The sequence below is a fragment of the Chionomys nivalis genome, chromosome 15 (assembly GCF_950005125.1).
Source record: "Chionomys nivalis chromosome 15, mChiNiv1.1, whole genome shotgun sequence".
NCBI classification, from domain to species: domain Eukaryota; kingdom Metazoa; phylum Chordata; class Mammalia; order Rodentia; family Cricetidae; genus Chionomys; species Chionomys nivalis.
The window spans coordinates 70,091,606-70,110,647 of NC_080100.1; the positions used below are offsets into that span (position 1 = coordinate 70,091,606).

Genomic DNA, 19,042 nt, shown 5'->3' on the forward strand with positions numbered 1-19,042 from the left:
TCTCTAAAAAAATTTTAATCTTTAGTTTTGATATAGTCATCCGATTGGTTCTGTTTGCCATGAAGTGCTTTTGCAAACTTCGAAGCTGTGGGAATATGGTCGCTTGTCATTAACTGTACTGTAAAGATGAGGCGAGCGGAGGGCCGCTTCCCACCACCAGGCTTCTGGCCACCGTCTAGCTTTACCTGAAATAACAACACACAAATTGTATTCATTTAAATTACTGCCTGGCCCAGTAATTTCTAGCCTCTTATTGCCTAATTCTCACATCTTGATTAACCCATTACTAATAATCTGTGTAGAACCACGACATGGTGGCTTACTGGGGAATATTCAGCATGTCTAACCTGGTGGCTGGATCAGTGGCGTCTGGCTCCATGGCATTGACCTCACTTCCCTTCTTCCCAGCATTCTGTTCTGTCTACTCCACCCACCTAAGGTTGGACTATCTAATGGGCCAAGGCAGTTTCTTTATTAACCAATGAAATCAACACAAACAGAAGACCCTCCCACATAACTGTACTCATCAGCATCAAAGACCCTGGAGGAGATCGTGTTAAAGATTAAGAATGGAAACCTGGACAGAGGCGAGGGTGCAGATCTCCAGGCATCCACTTGTTCTCTTCTTTTGACAAACAGGTTCAGTAGTCACAAGTTTGCCCCACCAGGCCCAACCCCACCCCTCACATCACCCTTGTCAGTCTGCTGCTGAGCCTGCTAATCTCTCCTCCACCTTGGAGGAAGCATCAGTTACCGTTGTCTCAAAAGTGAGGGACCTGAGGTTGAGGGTCCAAGTACCCTGCTCAGAGTCCTGGGATGAATGGACAGGTCTGCCCTATCTGCAGGTTTCCCCACCTTCTGTAACTGGGGTTTGCATTTTCCAGTGATTTGGGGTGTTTCCCTAGATTTTTTGCTTCCTGATGCTGTTTCTGCTCATTAGTAAATCTGCATGCCTTAACTTTCAAAAATGGACTTGGGAAGATGGAGGGAAGGCTCAGCAGTTAAAAGCACACACTGCTCCTGAGGAGGACCCGAGTTCCGTTCCCAGCACCCATGTCAGGTGTCTCACAGCCACTGTAACTCCAGCTCTAGGGGATCCAACCTCTGCCGGCCTCCGCTGGTATCGCACTCAAAATCAGATACAGACACACATACAATTTATTAGAAACAAAGCAAAACAAAAAATTCTACATAGCCCTAGTTGTCCTTGAACTCAGTATGTAGACCAGGCTGATTCTTGAAGATCTGCTTCCCTGGGACTAAAAGCAAGTGCCACTATACTCTTCTTTCTTTAAAAATATGCCTATAATCCTAGCACTTGGGAGGCAGAGTCAAGTAGGTGGCAGAGACAGGTGGATCTCTAAGTATGAGGAGGTCAGTCTGGTCTACAGATCAGGTTTCAGGACAGCCAGGGCTACATAGAGAAACCCTGTCTCAAGAAGAAGAAAAATATAAACAAATAAAATCAGATAATTTTTAATGTGCATAATGGGAATTGAACCCAGGTCTTCTGGAAGAGCAGCCACTGCTCTTAACCACTGAGCCATCTCTCCAACCCCCAAAATCAGATCTTTTAAAAATTGGAACCTGTGAGCAAGGTATGGTGGCTTATACTTAAAATCCCAACATTTGGAAGGTGGAGACAGGAGGATGAACATTACAAGACTTTCCTGAGCTCCATAGAGTTTGAGGCCTGTCTGGACCAAAAAAAATCTGGGGCTGAGGGTGTAGCTCAGTGGCAGAGAGCTCAAGCTGGGATAACAAGGGAAAATTATGGGAGCATGAGAACAGAAAGGAACCTCTCCATCTGAGACTAGTTAAAACTCTCCCTGCTGAAAAGCAGGAATTCCGGCATAATTAGCAATACTTGCTGTGAAAGCTGCCCACAGAGGGAGAATATTTCTTTTATATATCTGTGTTTTCAAATAAAAATGTTGAAATGGCAATAAACCAATCTTAATGCCTCGATTCATATGATCTCAGTTAGGGCCTCACTCTTGGCCAGATATTTTGTGAGAGTCACAAATAAGACGACTCACCTTGGTTCACAGCGAAGCTACCCTGACCTCCTATATCCCTGTGCTCGGGTGGGATTTTTGTTTTATTTTCCAGACAGGATCTTACATAGCCCAGGTTAGTCTTTGTCTTGGTTTGGGTTTCTACTGCTGTGAAGAGACACCATGATCATGGCAACTCTTATTTTATTGGTGTGGCTTACAGTTTCAGAGATTTAGTCCATTATCATCATGGTGAGAAGCATGGTGTGGTGCAGGCAGATCTGGTGCTGGAGAAGAAGCAGAAGAGTTCTACATCTTGATCCACTGGCAATGGCAAGTAACTGTCATATTGGGTGTGGCTTGAGCATATGGGAGGCCTCAACGCCCACCTCTGCAGTGACACACCTACTCCAACAAGGCCACACCTCCTAATAGTACCCCTCCCTATGGGCCAAGCATTTAAAGACATGAGTTATGGGGGTCATACCTATTCAAGCCACCACAACCATGAACTGACTTTGTAGCAAGGATGACTTTGAACTTCTATCCTCCTTTCTCTATCTCCAATGTGCTAGGATTACAGGGTTGCACCAGCATCCCTGGTTTATGTGATGCTAGGGATCAAACCCAGGGATTCATTCTCTACCAAGTGTCCAGTATCGCTAATCCTGACCTAGTGTTTCGTCTGATCTGCTCTGATCTTCCCTGCATATTTCAGGGATCTCATTAAATGATTAGGATTTAAATATAATAGCTTTAAAACTCACCAAAAGTTTGTGTGTGTGTTTGTGTGTGTGTGCGCACATGCGCGTGTGTGTCAGGAGCCAATTTCTCAAAGATTATCTCAAGGATCATTGTCCTGGGGATGTTTGCAGAGAGCCCCACAACCGAACTGTATTGAGAAATGTTTGTAGGCAGAGCCCACTCCACACCCACCTATCTTGAGTGGTATCTGTTAGCAGAACCTGCCCCACATTCCAACTGTGTAGAAAACTGTTTGTGGTTGGAATCACAAAAGGAATGATTCCGTTTTCATAGAGAACACTAGGTGTGTCGACTTGTGACCTCCTAACCGACAACTCGTGACCTCCTGACCAAAGATTTGTGACCTTGTGACTGACTCGTGACCAAATGTTGACTCGTGACCATTGCTGCAAGATCCCTTCGTGCCCTCTCTGCCTGTGTTTCCTCAGCCTCCAGTGCCTTGCCTGAAGCTGGCCAACTGGATTCTAGTGCATAGAGTGCAGACGGGGGTTGTGAGGCACAGGGCAGCTGGAGGTCCCACCGTGGCAGACAAGGTCAAGAGGAACTTGCTGGGGGTGCCTTCCTTGATCCCATCTCCTCCTCTGGTTTCTTGGGTCTGTGATGTCGCTGTAAGGGACAGCAGTCACTGTCCTCGCTGTCCCCATATGCACCCAGCTGGCTCAGGGAGGAGGCCCGGGATGTCTGGGTTGCAAGTTTGTCTGTCTTCCTGCTCTTGGGGACACCCATGACAGGCATCTGGAGCTGCTCTGAGCCCCTGTTGGCTTCAGCCAAGCAGTGTGTACACTTAATATAGAAGCTGAAGATAGGCAGGCCCAGGTAGGCCTCGCTAAGGAATGGGCTGAATTCAGCCTTCTACGTCACGGCTTTAATCCTCTCCAAAAAGACTCATGTAGTCAGATAGAGAGATTCAAAGATGAAGAAAACCTCTAAATGGTTTACAATGTGTTAAAAATATATGCAGGCTAAAGGTTAATTTTTTCTTATATACAACAAAATGTTTAATGAGCAAATTCTTATTAGCAAATATAAAACTGCCACAGAGAGGAAGAGCGGGACAGAGACAATGGGTTGGGGGTCAGGAAAAGGCTAAAGAATCAACTACTTAAGAAACCAGGATGGAGAACTGAAAGGACCAAAGCCAGAGGACGGGAGCAGTGGTCCGCAAAGGGAGAGGGCAGGGCACTGAGGGCCAGACAAGAAAATTCAAAATAGTTTGGCCATAAAATGTAAACACGCTATGTTCCTACCATGTGGGAAAAGGCCGAGGAAAAAGGTGTCAAGGGATAAGAAGCTGTTTGGGACGGGGCTGTGGGGGTCCTACCTGCCTGGCTGTGCACACAGTCCTCATCCCAGCCCCTTTCCTCTGTGTCTGTGTGGGTGCGTGTGTCTATGTGGGCCTGTGTGCACTTGCCCAGTCCCCTTCCTGCCCTAGCCCCCCGAACCCCCCACCCCCATAATTGCTGCCATTCCAATTGCTGCCGTCTGTCATTCGGCTGTCACTCCTCTGACCATCCATCATCTTCAGAGGGAAGAAAGGAGGGGGGGAAAGGTGGGGGGAAAGTCCCCAGCCAGCCCTCCCCCCACCCTCCCCCAGCCACCTCTACCAGAAGTCCCGGCAGTGGTAAGAGTCAGGGTCACAGTATTTTGTGACCACCACTCTGTTGGCGAACTGGCGGCCAGTTAGGCCCTGCATAGCTTTCTGGCAGTCTAACACAGAGGTGAACTCCACAAAGATCTTTCCACAGCCAGGCACCTCGACGCCGTCCACGGGCCGGGGAATCTCGATGGACTTGACCAGCCCGTATTTGCTGCACTCATCTCGCACGTCCTCCACAATCTCCTCGTACTCCTCATCGTCCAACAGCTCTTCAGGCAGCACCATGTTCATGAGGCAGAGGACCTCAGTCGGGTGACCGCCCATCTGCACCTGAGAGTCCATCAGGCCGGGCACTTGAAGGGTTACAGGTGTCTGATTGATGGTACTCAGCATGGCATTCTTGGCTCCCACACTCGCCCTCTGGACAAGCAGCTTCTTGTCCCCTAGCTGCATCCCATGCAGCCCCGCAATGGCCTGATCTGTGACGCTGATGTCCACGTACTCACAGAAGGCATAGCCCTTGGAGAGCCCTGTGGCACTATCCTTGACCAAGTTGAAGGCCTTCAGAGGCCCAAAGGATGTCAGCAGTTCTTTCACCTGGTCATCATTCAGGTAGTTGGACAAGCCCCCGATGAACAGTTTGTGCGCAGAGTCTGGAACTACACTGGATACAATGCCAGGCACATAAACAGAGGGGTTCTCTGACATGCCAGGCAGTGGCTGATAGTCATGAGGCCTTCGAATCTTCAGTGACTGGCCCTGGAAGATGATGCCATCCAAGGCCATGGCCTGGGTCGTTTCATCCACTGAGCGGAACTCCAAAAAGGCAAAATTCTTGTCTTGATTGATCTGCACAGCCAAGACTGGGTTGCCAGGGGCCTGAGTCAATCCGCAGAAGCACATCTGGGCATTGAAGAAGTCCATCATAGCTTCCTCAGTGATGCCAAATGGAATGTTGCCCACGTAGAGGCGTCTGGCCTGTCTGGTCATCTGGCTCCCAACAACAGGCACGGGCGTTGGGATCACAGCCAGACCATCAGGTGTCATAGTGGGGAGAAGGGCAGTGGCTGGAATCTGACCCGCAGCTTGCATGGCCTTGTACTGCATTGGGGTGACGTGCTCAAAGCCAGGTGGTGGCACGTCCCAGTATTTACGCACCTTCTTCTTCTTCTCATGGCGAGGGGGATGAATCAATCCACCATGCTCCTCTTTATCGCCTCTGGTCAAAGGTTTGCTTCGCCTTCGTCTGTATCGGGAGGCACTGTGCTCGTGCTGGTTAAGCCGATCTCGGCTCCGGTTCCTGTGCTTCTGGTCCCGGGTTCTAGAATGGCTGTGGCTACGCTTCCAATGGTGGTTCTCCTAGTCCCGTTCTTGTTTATTCTCGTTGAGCTTCAGCTCGAACTCGTCCAAGTCCAGCATGCTTATGCGTCCGCATAGGGTCCTGTGCAGCTCTCGCCTCACTGTGTGCTGCCTGCCCCTTTTAAAAGGAAGAGAGTAGTTGGGTGTGGTGGTACACACCTTTAATCCCAAAACTTGCAAGGCAGAGGTAGATTGATCTCTGTGACTTCAAGGTGTGGTAGCATGCACCTTTATTCCCAATGCCTGGGAGGCAGAGACAGACTGATCTCTGTGAGTTCAAGTTGTGGTAGCACACACCTTTAATCCTAGCACTGGGGAGCCAGAGACTGTTGGTTCTCTGTGAATTCAAGGACAGCCTGGTCTACACAGTTATTCCAGGATAAAGATGTACAGAGAGCCTGTCTCAAAAAAGAAAAGTAAAAATAAGAGAAATAGAGGTTAAAAGAAAGACGCATAAACATGGAAAATACAGAGAATCTTGATACTGTATGCTATTATGTTCTCTTTGAATTGTTTGAATGCCTAGGAAGGAGCAACAGCTGCTAAAAGACTTTTGTTTATAAATGCTGCCTCCTAACCCAAGATAGATACTGTGAAAATATTTGGCTTCAAAACAGAAGTCAAAAATTATGTTAATTTGGAGAAGAGATTTTGCTTTTGTTTCCACAGAAAACGAGAGGCTGTGGATTCATTCTGAGTTAAAAAAAAATTCAGTTTGATCCAGGCGGAGGTGGCCCACGCCTTTAATCCCAGCACTCTAGGGGCAGAGGCAGGAGGATCTCTGGGAGTTCGAGGCCAGCCTGGTCTAGAAGAGCTAGTTCCAGGACAGGAACCAAAAGCCACGGAAAAACCCTGTCTCGAAAAATCACACACACACACAAAAAATCCAGTTTGATCAAGCAAGACCACCTGAAAAATCTCCAGGAGGAAGAGATAGCCCAGATGTCTGAGGTCTACATCCAGAACAGATTCAAGACTGCTGCCTGAGATGATCAGGACTCACAGGATATTCCAGTCAGGACTTGACTATAACTCTAAATTTTCTTTAGGTCCCCATTAGATTATCAGCGGCCCCCAAATCAGCAGGAAGTAGCCTGAAAAACTACACCCACTTTCCCCCAGAAAAATGAACTAAGAATGTTTTCCTTTGTTTATAAAAAAAGAGGGGGAAGTGGTGCGGGAGAATTGTCTGCATTCTGTCAAACGTGTTTTAAATAAACACTGGATGGCCAGGCTGGAAGTATAGGTTGGTAAACCAGATAGGAGTAGAAGAGGAGAATGCTGGGAAGGAGGAAGCCCATTCCTCACAGGGCAGCCCAGACCACCGAAGAAGCAACATGGGAGCTGCCCAGCTAGAAAAGGTACTGAGTCATTTGGCTAGCATAGATAAGAACAATGGGTTAATATATGTGATATGAGGGTGATAAAAAGCCTGAGTTAATGGGCCAATCAGTTTATAATCTTATGGAGACCTCTGTGTAATTTTCTTTGGGGCTTGCCGGTTCTGAGGTACAGGGTGGGATGGAAATCCCCACAGTTGGCCCTCATGTTACAGACACCTGTCATTCTCTTGAGCCTCCTGGTGAGTCCCAATCAAGTGGAAAGCACTGTGTGAAGGCTGGTAAGAAACCCCCTTGTATTGACCAGTGAGCCAAGCTAGTTCTTTGTAGGGGGTAGGGGTGGTGAGGAGTGGGGTTGGGGTGCTGCCATCCTGAGGTCATATAGAGGCAGATCACAGTTTATTGGGGCCGCTGTTGCTGTTTGTATTCAGGAGTATGCAACAATTGTTTATTTTCATCCAGATAATGACTGTGATCGACTCACAGAACGACAACTGGGTTGCTGTTTTCACTATTATGAGAGTTGCCACAAGTGTTTGTGTGCAGGCTTTGAGGGGGCTCAGTTTGTCTTCCTCTCCTCCTCCTTGTTTGCAATACCCGCCCCACCATATAACTGCTGTTATATGGAAGTATTCTGGGTACATTGATTGGAATAAATATTTGTTGAGTGCTTATTGCATGTTAGGTATCGTCCAAAGTCCCAGGGTCTGTGGGGAATGAACCAGGTAAAGGTCACTACCCTCCTGGAATCTCTACCCTTCTCTCTGGGTCAGAAAATGCTAAGGAGAAAGTAACAACAAAGCAGAGGGTATGCCAGGTGGGGACAGACACTAGACCAGAGGCAGATAGAATTTGTTGAGCAAACGGGTAGTGAGTGAGAAAATGTTTGGGGAAAGAGTTTTGGGATAGGGTGGGGTTGCCACCAACAGGTGCAGAAGTCCTGGGCCAAGGCCCAGCTCGGTTTTCTTGATGGAACAGCCCATCAGGGAAGACATCTCCAGCGCTTCTCTGAGGAGCCATAGCATGTTGTGAGGGGGCTTCCAGAGCCGAATGCTCTGGGCCACGCCACCTGTGAAGTCTTTGAAAACCTCCATAGTGCCCCCCCCCCGCCAGCCGCCGCCAGGCCTAATAGGGTCCATTTAACCCTCAAGCAGACAGTGTGCTGTTAAGTGCCAGGCTGGAGATGTGAACTGGAGGGAACAGTCAGGCAGAATGGTGAGGGAAGTGAGACATGCCTGACTCTTCCCCTGGTTCAGCCAGTGTGCCATGGTCCTTGGCCAGGCTCCTGAAGTCCAGTCCGGTTCCTAGTCTGGTTAACTGACTTGCCATATGCCTTCTCCAGCAGGGTGCTCCAGAATTCCTGGCGCTGGGCACCATGCATGAACAACAGCTTGTTATTCTTAGTGGGCAGTCGGTCGTCCACCACCACATTCATCCACTGCGCGAACTGCCATAGCTGTGGTGGCAAGGGGACATTTCTCTGCATACAGGTGAACTTTATCCCCAGAGCGTCTCCTGGTGGCCTTTCCGAGAACATACATTACGATTTTTGTAAAAAACTCGTGTGTGTGTGTGGCGGGGGTGGGGTAGGGGGTGTTATGTTATTTCTTTCCTACCACCTTCTGAGTTTCAGGGATCAAACTCAGGTCATCAGGTTTGGGATAAGTGCACGGAAGCCACCTTGACCAAGGCCCTTAGAATACGTGAAGGAAAGATAACAAAAGCCCCTAAATTTCTTGAAGTAACCAAACCCAGGTATTGCACCAGTGACAAGAAAACCCTACCCATGGGGCTGGAGATTTGGCTCAGTGCTTAAGAGTGCTGACTGTTCTTCCAGGGAGCACGGTTCAATTTCCAGCTAATGCTTATAAAATTAGAATAAATCAGTCAATGAACAAGAAAAGAGAAAAGAAAACCCCACCTTCATTTAGACTAAGGCCCTGTCTTGATAAAAGACATCTGGAGGTTGAGCTTTCAGATATTAAAATCTTCTCCCTATTCTATGACATTCAGAATTGTTCCTGGATCAGCTAAAGGGTCAGGTCATACAAAATACATGGTGGAGATTTTCTGTATCATGATAACCATATGTGTTCCTGAGAATGTGCATGCATGTGGGTTCAAATGTGTGTGTCCTTATGAGTGCGCTCACACACAAAAAATGGGAATGGGGAAAGAACCACAAACAACTAATTATTTTCTTTAGCATTTTGAAAAACTTAGCTGACGTGATTTCTTTCATGAGTGGGTATTTCTCTAGATATTGTGAGAAAGCTATTTCAATTAGTGCTATATTTGGGAATCCAAGTAAGTGCAAACATGATCTCTCTCTCCTCTATCTTTCTCTGGTGGTTTGAATGAGAATGACACCCATAGGCTCATATATTTGCATGTTCATCACCAGGGAGTGCAAGTATTTGAAAAGATTGGAAGCACAGGGAGGTGTGGCCTTGCTGGAGGAAGTGTCTCACTGGGAGTGGGCTCTGAGGATTCAAAAGCCCAAGCCAGACCCAGTAGTTCTCTCTTCCTACTGCCTGTGGGTCAGGATTGTAGCTCTCAGCTCTAGATTCAGTGGCATGCTTGCCTGTGTGCTGCCAACGCTCCCTGCCTTGGTGCCAATGGAATAACTTTTGAAGCTGTAAGCCAGCCCCCAGTTAAAGGCTTTCTTCTATAAGAGTTTCCGTGGTCATGGTATCCCTCCATCTCACCCTCCCTTCCTCCCTCTTCCCTCACTTCCCTTCACCTGAAAATGGAAGATGCTGGCATAGTTTTCCTTGACATTCTGCCCCTGGACATCACATAGAACAGCAGTTTGGGACATGTAATAAGGGCACCAATGGCAGCTAGCAGCCTGCAGTCCCCTTAAAGTCAGACAGGAGGGGTTGATCCTTGAATAGCCCCACGTGTGTAGAGGCCCCAGATCCCAGTCAGGGGAGCATCCCCCAGATCTCCCCAGCAGAGATAGCTCTGCCTTTTACTGAGGTGTGTTGGGTAAGGGGCCAAATGGAAAAACTGAGGCAGAGCTTGGGTTCTGAAACAGTGAGCACATTTTCAGTTCAGTCTGGGGAGTCACAAATCAGGGTATCATTTGTGGTTTGGGGGAACTTAGGGAGGCTGCATAGCACCCTGCTTTCCTATTTGTTGAACATATCCAATAACCCTTCTGTATTATTCCTTGTGAACGGGCTGGAGAAGCGGTCAAAGGCCCAAGAGGTCTCCCTAGAAAACTTCTGTCATCTCATCTCAGTATTTAGGTGGTGAAGGATAAAACCATTCTAAGTTCCTTGGTCACCAACCTGGTCTACAAAGTGAGCCCTTGTCTCTGAAAACCAGCCAAGAGCTGGAGAGATGGCTCAGCAGTTAGGAGTACTTCCTGCTCTTTCAGAGGGCTTAGGTTCAGTGCAGCACCCACATCAGATCCTTTGCAACCACCTGTAACTCTAGCTGCAGGGGACCTGACAGCGCCCTCTCCTGGCCTCTACAAGCACTGCACTCAAATGCACAAACCCATGCACAGAAACACCTATACAAAATTAAAAAGAAAAATTGCAAAATCCCCCCAAATCCAATCAACCAAGCAAGAAAAGATGCCTCATAACTGAAAAACATCTCAGGAGTTAAGAGCACTTGCTGCTCTACCGTGCACACCAGAATGCAGGTCCCAGCATCCACATCAGCTATGTTATTAACACCTGTAATTCCAACCCCAATGGATTATAATACCCTTTTCCGGATGCTGAGGGCATCAGACACACATCTGTGAATACTCTTACACACATCTGTGCAAACTCTGACACATACACATACATCAATAATTAAAACAAAATTTTAAATCTAAAAATGAAAAAAATGTCTATCCCATCGCCCACATGCTACTGGAAAAGCTGGGCTCTGTCCATATACCACCATGAGCCCTGGGGCTAGCTGAGCATGGAGCACAGTGCTCCTGTGGAAGCATGGAAGCATGGTGCCATGCATCAGTCACCCACTGCCATCTGTCCACTGGGATTGGCCCTCAGTGACAGTCCAGGTAACTGGTGGTGCTATGTGTACTCCAGGCTCTGGGAAGTTTCTGTGATGGTTGGTAGCCTCTGGGATTTTGAGGGAGGCTGCAGTCTGGAGGGAATGGTAAAGACTCCACAGTCATCAACACAAGGGAGCTACAAAGGAGACACTGATCTCCTCCTCTTGTACCCAGCATCACTCGGGCCCATTGAGCCACAGAGAAGATTGTGGTCCTAGGGCTCTTTGGCCTCTTGCTATACTTATTTCTGCCATTTTCCCTGCCACAAATATGAAATAGAGTGGCCCAGGGTCCTGGCCTGGGCCTGAAAGGGTGCGAGATATTGAGGGACGACTACCTCAGGGAGGAGGAGATAATCTGGTACCTGGAGTAGTGTCATGTGACTCTATTGCCCAGTTATTGATGGCCCAGACCAAAGATGTCCTACCACCTACCCTGAACTCATTGGATTGTTGGCAGTGACCTTAAATTTTTCACCCCCTTTTGTTGTTGTTGTTGTTGCTCGGTCACTAGGCCTCTGGCTAGCCTAGAAATCACGTTGGAGACCAGCCTGAACTTAAATTCATGAGTAATCCTCTTGCCTCTTCTAGATTCTGGGATTACAGGGACATGTCACCATATCCAGTTTTTTTCTTTATTGAAATAATTTATTCATTTTTCTTTTATGCGCATCGCTGCTTCTTTGCCTCCGTGTATGACTGTGGGAGGGTGTTAGATTTTGGAACTCTTGCCAGTTGTGAACTGCCACTTGGGTTCTGGGAATTGAAACTGAGTCCTCTGGAGGAACAGTCAGTGCTCTTTTTCAATTTTTATTATCTATTTATTACCGTTATTAGTTTTGTTTGTTTTGTTTTTGAGACAGGGTTTCTCTGTGGAACAGCCCTAGCTACATAGGGAGACATCATCTCAATAAATAAAATTTAAAAACCTTGAACAAAACAAATAAACGTAAAGTGCCTGTGTTTACCATTGAACTACCAAGAAGCCCCGCAGAGCTTCTGGGAAGGGGCTCAGGCTACACCTAGATCTCATGCACAGAGGGCAGTATCTCAACAGTGTGCAGCACTGGCACCAGCCACACCTTCAGAGGAACAGAGTCCCACAGTACAGCTGATGTCAGCTGCAACCTCATGAGACACTGGGTTAGCCCTGCCCCTCCACTTCTGAGGCTCTCCAACAGAACCTGGGAGGTGAGAATTTCTTGCTGGTTGTTTTGTTTGGGACAGTCTCACATGGCCTCAGGTTGGCCTTGAACTTTTGCTTCTTTTGTCCATTTTATTTTATTTTATTTTTTATTTATTTTTTTTGATTATTATATATGGTTTATTGTTTAGTGTTTTTATGGTATTCATGAGCATGAGTACAAGTGGATCTCTGATTCTTTTTTTTTTTTTAGATTTTTATTGATTTTTTTTTATTCTTTTTTATTTAAAATTTCCAACTGCTCCCCGTTTCCCATTTCCCTCCCCCTCCTCCCACATATTGCCCCCTCCCCCCGCTCCCCTCCCCTTATCCCCACTCCACTTCTCCTCCCCCTAGTCCACTCCCCCTCCCTCTCGATACTGAAGAGCAGTCCAAATTCCCTGCTCTACATGAAGACCAAGGTCCTCCCACTTCTATCTAGGTCCAGGAAGGTGAGCATCCAAACAGGCTACGCTCCCACAAAGCCAGTTCATGTATTAGGATCGAAACCTAGTGCCATTGTCCTTGGCTTCTCATCAGCCTTCATTGTCCGCCTTGTTCAGAGAGTCCAGTTTCAACCCATGCTTATTCAGTCCCAGTCCAGCTGGCCTTGGAGAGCTCCCAATAGATCAGTTCCACTGTCACAGTGGGTGGGTGCACCCCTCGTGGTCCTGATTTCCTTGCTCATGTTCTCCCTCCTTCTGCTCCTCATTTGGACCTTAAGAGCTCAGACGGTTGATCCAAATTGGGTCTCTGTCTCTCTCTCGATCCATCGCCAGATGAAAGTTCCTGTGCCATTCTCCTTGGCCTCTCGTCAGCTCTCATTGTCCACCACATTAAGAGAGTCCGGTTTTATCCCATGTTTTTTTCAGTAGCAGTCCAACTGGCCTTGGTGAGCTCCCAATAGATCGGCCCCCCGTCTCAGTGGTTGGGTGCACCCCTCATGGTCCTGACTTCCTTGTTCATGTTCTCTCTCCTTCTGCTCCTCATTATAACCTTGGGAGCTCAGTCCGGTGCTCCAGTGTGGGTCTCTGTCTCTATCTCCATCCATTGCTAGATGAAGGTTCTATGGCGATATGCAAGATATTCATCAGTATGATTATAGGATAGGTTCATTTCAGGTTCCCAATCCTCAGGTGCCCCAATGAACTAACTGGGGACATTGCCCTGGGCTTCTGGTAGCCATTCCAGGTTCAAGTCTCTTGCCAACCCTTAGGTGGCTCCCTTAACTAAGGTATGAGTTTCCCTGCTGCCCCATCCAACCTTCCTTTACCCCCAATCACCCCGATTCCCCTAGTTCCCCTCATCCTCTCCTTCACACTTTTCTCTCCCCAACTCCCCTCATCCCCATCCCACCCCTCTATGATTGCCAGTTTTATTCCTCTGGCTAAGAAATCCAGAGGTAATTCCAGGTTTACATTTCTTTTTAATAGTTCTTCATCAAGAGTTTAGTGCCTTTATTGCCTCTACAAGCTGGTTACAAATTAATTTTAATTAACTCCCACTTATTAAAAAATCTGCAGTTCTTTGTGAGACACATATTCATTAAAAAATACACACAAGCAAAAGGCAAAATTAAAACACAACACACAAAAAAAGCACTGTTAAGTTTTTTGATACGTATAATTATACATGTACAAACATAATTAGGAATTTTCCTATATATGCGAGTTGATACTAAATATGCTGCTTTTAAATTGTATAATATGGAATGAACACATTTCCATGCATAAGGGTGAAACTTTCCAACTGAAAAATAAACGTGGAAAATGGGTCAAAATCCTAAAATCCAATGAGATGCTGGTAACACCAAAACTATCTAAAATACCACCAGGTAATTAAAAGTAAAATAAAGTTCAAAGATACATCAGAAAACGCTAAGAGAAAGAAAGCAGCAGCCAGATTTCAACATCAGAGAAAAAAAAGATTTCAAGGCCTGAAGCACACAGGATACAGACGGCTTCGGGAATGTCTTTGTTTCCAATGCATCATCACAAACTTGTTTCTTGCTCTTCTTATCTCTTCCCTAAGCCTTTCCAACTCATCCACTCCTCTTATCACTTCATCAGGGTTCAGATGCCTTGTGGGAGTGTCCTCTTTGGGTTCAGGACTGGGTTGAGCAGGCTCTGCTCTAAGACTTCCATCTGCATCCTCCCCCACACTTTCTCCAGAAGCCTGAAGATTTCCTCTTGCCTGCTGAGGTGAGTCTTCTGAAGGATGGCCTTCATCTGCCTTTGGTGTATTCTGGGGTTTTCCTTCACTCTCGTCACAAGACTTTTGCATGTTGAGTATTTCTTTTTTTGAATAAATTAACCCTGTAGGTACCTGAAGATTTGCCTCTCTTCTTGCACCTCGATTTATGTGGCGCCCCAAAGACAAGACTCCTGGAAAGCTCTTCTCTTGCAGGACTGAGCTGCTACTCTGCCCTTTTTATCTTGGTGCTAAAATTGTAGCTATGAACCACCATGCCTAGTTTGACGATTAAAAAAAATTGTCTGTCTGAGAATGTGTGCATCTCTGGTGGCCTGGGGGCAGTGACTGGGGTGGGGTGGGGTACATTCCTTTGCACATATTAGCCATTATGGGGTGCTGAATTCCTTGGAGCTGGAGCTGAGAACTTGGCTGTTGGGGTCTGAACTCCAGACTTCACTATTTTGTAGCAAGTGCTCCTAACTGCTGGGCTGTCTCCTCACCCGCCTCCATTTGCTAAGCCTTGGGTAATACATTATGCAGCAACAAATATCTACTAACTGTATCATCCCAACTCACTCCCAAACCAGACCACAGTAGGTACAGAGGGCCGTAGAGGACACATGCGACCCAGACTTCCAGGATTGAGAGCCATTCCACAGATCCCTCCCCCACAACAATCATTATTTTTGGGGGTCCCACTTTCCCGATGGAGGCCAGCCTCTTGTTTTTCACTCACTGAGAACGCCTTGGCAGATGTCTATGTTAGAGAGCCCATTAGTGATGAATTAATGATGAATTTGTGATATCCTATGGTGAAGGAATAGGAATGTTAAGGGGTGAATGGCCCCCTCCCTACCTCCCATGCACCTCTGAGTTCTAGTGAGCAGTAGGAGGTGCTGAGCTATCTGACCACAGCCTGGTTCTGAGAGACAGGCTTGGGGCTAGCCCAGGATTTAACTAGGAGGCTTCGCAAAAGCACGATCAGAACTGCCTTAGCTCTGATGGCATTGGGGCCTAGTGCAAGGGACCTCCCTGCTTCCCAGTGCCCACCTTGGGCCGCTGCCAGGAGATGTTCTGCATCTTTTTAGCATTGGGACCCAGATCCTCGAAGCCTATAGACTTGGATAAAGCAGGGTAAACATGGTGCTCAAACATTTCCTCCTTCCTTAGACATGCCGCTGAGAGCTCCTCAAAGTTTTGATTCTTGTAATTGTGGGCATTTTGGCTTTGGCCCACACCTTTGTCCTTGAGCCCGCTACTTTTTATAGAAGGCACAGTTCCCTTTTCAATATAAATGGGCTCAGTTCGATTAAAAATAAAGACAAGTAACCCGATTTAAAGCGGTACTGGAGCTGGGTGGGTGGGAATAGAAACAGTTTGGGAGGTGGGAATAGGAGATTCAGAAGCTGACCATCTACACTTACAGAGGTTTTATCATTTTAATACTGTTCTGGTGGTTTTATATGTCAACCTGACTCAAACTAGAGTCATTAGGGAGGAAGGAACTCTGAAGAGGTTTCTCCATTAGTGATCAAGGGGGAGGGTCCAGTTCACAGTGAGTGGTGCTATCCCTGGTCTGGTGGCCCTGGGTTCCATAAGAAAGCAGATGGACCAAGCCATGGGAAGCAAGCCAGTAAGCAGCTCTCCTCCTCAGTCTCTGCATCAGCTCCTGCCTTCAGGATCCTGCTGTTTGAGTTCCTGTCTTGACTTGCTTCAGGGATGAACAGAGATGTGGAAGTGTAAGCCAAATCAACCCTTTCTTCCCCAGCTTGCTTTTTGGCCATGGTGTTTTGCTGCAGCAATAAAACCCTCACTAAGACAATACTTACTTACTTTTATATGCATTTGCACATGTGCCTGAGTGTTTATCTGTGCATCATGTGCTCACAGAGGTCTAAATAGGCATCAGATCCCCTGGAACTGGAGTTCGAGATGGCCGTGAGCTGCCACACGAGTGATGCGATTCAAGCCAAGTCTTCTGCAAGAGCAGTAGGAGCTCTTAACCCCCGAGCCCCTCCACCTGCGTCTGCCTCCCAAGTGCTCGGTAAAGGTGTGCACCACCACGCTCAACCTTATTTAATTAAAAAACGTGTAGGGAGTCTTGTCTGCCTATATGTCTGGGCAGGCGTATGCAGTGTCCATGGATGCCAAAAAAGGACATCAGATCCCCTGGGGCTGGAGTTATTGTCATTTGTGATCTGCCTAATGTCAGTGCAGGGAACTGAACCAGTGTCCTCTGGAAAATCAGTCCTTCCTTCCTTTCTTCCTTCCTTCCTTCTTTCCTTCTTCCCTCCTTTGCTCCCTTTCTCTGTTAATCCCACTTTCTTTCTTACTTTCTTTCTTCCTTCCTTCCTTCTTTCCTTCCTTCCTTTTTTCCTTCCTTCCTTCCTTTCTCTCTCTTTCTCTCCTTTTTTCCCTCTCCTTCTCTCTTCCTTTCTCCTTTCTTTGAGACAGGGTCTCACTCACTATGTAGCCCTGGCCTGGAATTTGTTATTTAGACCAAATTTGAACTCACAGAGATCCTCCTGCCTCTGCCTCCCAAGTGCTATATTTTGTTGTTGTTGTTTTGTTATTAAATATGCACGGGTGTTTTGCATGCATGTACATCTGTGCGTCATATGAGTTCCTGGTGCCCCCAGAGGCCAGAAAAAGAATCAGCTTCCCTGTAACTAAAGTTGCAGATGCTTGTGAACTGTCATGTGGGTTCTGGGAATTGAACCTGAATTCTCTGGGAGAGCAGCCAGTGCTCTAAATCATGGAGGAATAGCTCCAGTCCCTGATTGTTTATTTTAATTTATGTGTCTATGTGTGGGTATATGCACATGGGTGCAGGTACCCAAGAAGCTCCCATGTGGGTGCTGGGAACCAAGCCTGCATCCTTGGAAGAACAGCAAGCACTCTTAACCTCTGAGCCATCCCTCCAGTCCTTGTGCTCTGTTATCTGAGTCAGTGCTGTCAACCAATGCCCTCCAAAGGGACCCCATCATCTCTGCTCTCCCTGGCTGAGCTCAAGCCCTCCAATGTCTTCACTTCTTCGCTGTGTCTTATGAATGCCTCACCATTCCTCCCATCTGTGAGCAGGAAGGGCATCTCTTCTTGATGCCCTTGAAGCCTTGATCTTCTCTTCTGTGAACCAGCCACCCTGTTTTCGTTTTCAGAGGCCGGGTGACAATAATCAAAGCACTCTGCAGACATGACGCTTGCTCTGCCTTTGTCCTGGAGCCATGACTCCACAGTCAAGAACACTTGCTGCACAATAACGAGGCCCCGTATTGGATCTCATCACCATAGGAGAAGCCTGAGAGTCTTTGTCTGTAACTCTACCTCCCAGGAATCTGACCCCATCTGCCCCCTCCAACACACACATGCACACATACTCACACAAACACAGACATGTACACATATAAATAAAACACATCTTCTAGATTTATGGGGCTGGAGAGATGGCTCAGAGGTTAAGGGCACTGACTGATCTTCCAGAGACACTGGTTCAGTTCCCAGCACCCATGTTAGGCAGCTCACAAATGCCATTAACTCCAGCCCCAGGGGATCTGATGTCCTTTTTTGGCATCCACGGACATTGCATACACCTGCCCAGACATATAGGCAGACAAGACTCCCTACATATTTTTTAATTAAATAAGGTTGGGCGTGGTGGTGCACACCTTTACAGAGCACTTGGGAGGCAGAGGCAAGTGGAGGGGCTCGGCGGTTAAGAGCACCTACTGCTCTTGCAGAAGACTTGGCTTGAATTGCATCACCTGTGTGGCAGCTCACGGCCATCTGTAACTCCAGTTCCAGGGAATCTGATGCCTATTTAGACCTCTGTGAGCACGTGGTGCACAGATACACACTCAGGCACATGTGCAAATGCATATAAAAGTAAGTAAGTATTGTCTTAGTGAGGGTTTCTATTGCTGCAGCAAAACGTCATGGCCAAAAAGCAAGCTGGGGAAGAAAGGGTTAATTTGGCTTACACTTCCACATCTCTGTTCATCCCTGAAGCAAGTCAAGACAGGAACTCAAACAGCAGGATCCAGGAGGCAGGAGCTGATGCAGAGACCGAGGAGGAGAGCTGCTTATTGGCTTGCTTCCCATGGCTTGGTCCAACTGCTTTCTTATGGAACCCAGGGCCACCAGCCCAGGGATGGCACCACTCTCTGTGAAGTGGACCCTCCCCCATTGATCACTAATTGAGATACCTCCTTACAGTTCTTTCCTCCCTAATGACTCTAGTTTGCGTCAGGTTGACACACAAAACCACCCAGAAGAGTGTTAAATAGATAAAACCTCTGTAAGCGAAGATGGTCAGCTTCTGACTCTCCTGTTCCCACCTTCCAAACAGCTGCTATTCCCACCCACCCTGCTTCAGTACCGCTTTAAATTGGGTTACTTGTCTTTTTTTTTTTTTTTTATCGAACAGAGGCATTTATATTGAAAAGGGAACGGAGGCTTCTATAAAACGTAGCCGGGGACTTCCCATCTGCCCCGTGCAGCCCGGTCATGCCCAGTGTGGTCGCAGCCCTGGCTCTGGTAGCGCCAGGGTGGAGCGGGCTGCGGGGCGTGGAGCAGGGGATCGAGCCTT

General features: G+C 47.4%; 2 protein-coding genes across 2 annotated transcripts; both read right to left on the reverse strand.

Moving 5' to 3' along the window:
• Positions 1 to 4,362: 4,362 nt before the first annotated feature.
• LOC130887465 (splicing factor U2AF 65 kDa subunit-like) lies at positions 4,363 to 5,778 on the reverse strand. The gene is given in 1 exon segment (XM_057789937.1): positions 4,363 to 5,778. A coding segment is annotated over 1 exon segment (1,416 nt).
• Positions 5,779 to 14,193: 8,415 nt separating this feature from the next.
• LOC130887610 (transcription elongation factor A protein-like 8) lies at positions 14,194 to 14,639 on the reverse strand. The gene has a single exon (XM_057790135.1). The coding sequence runs from the start codon at positions 14,545 to 14,547 to the stop codon at positions 14,194 to 14,196; it is 354 nt and encodes a 117-aa protein (XP_057646118.1). The 5' UTR covers positions 14,548 to 14,639.
• Between the last annotated feature and the right edge of the window lie 4,403 nt (positions 14,640 to 19,042).

What these genes read in the sequence shown, in the direction of transcription:
- LOC130887610 (XM_057790135.1), bottom strand. Translation starts at nt 14,547, where the DNA reads ATGCAAAAGTCTTGTGACGAGAGTGAAGGAAAACCCCAGAATACACCA.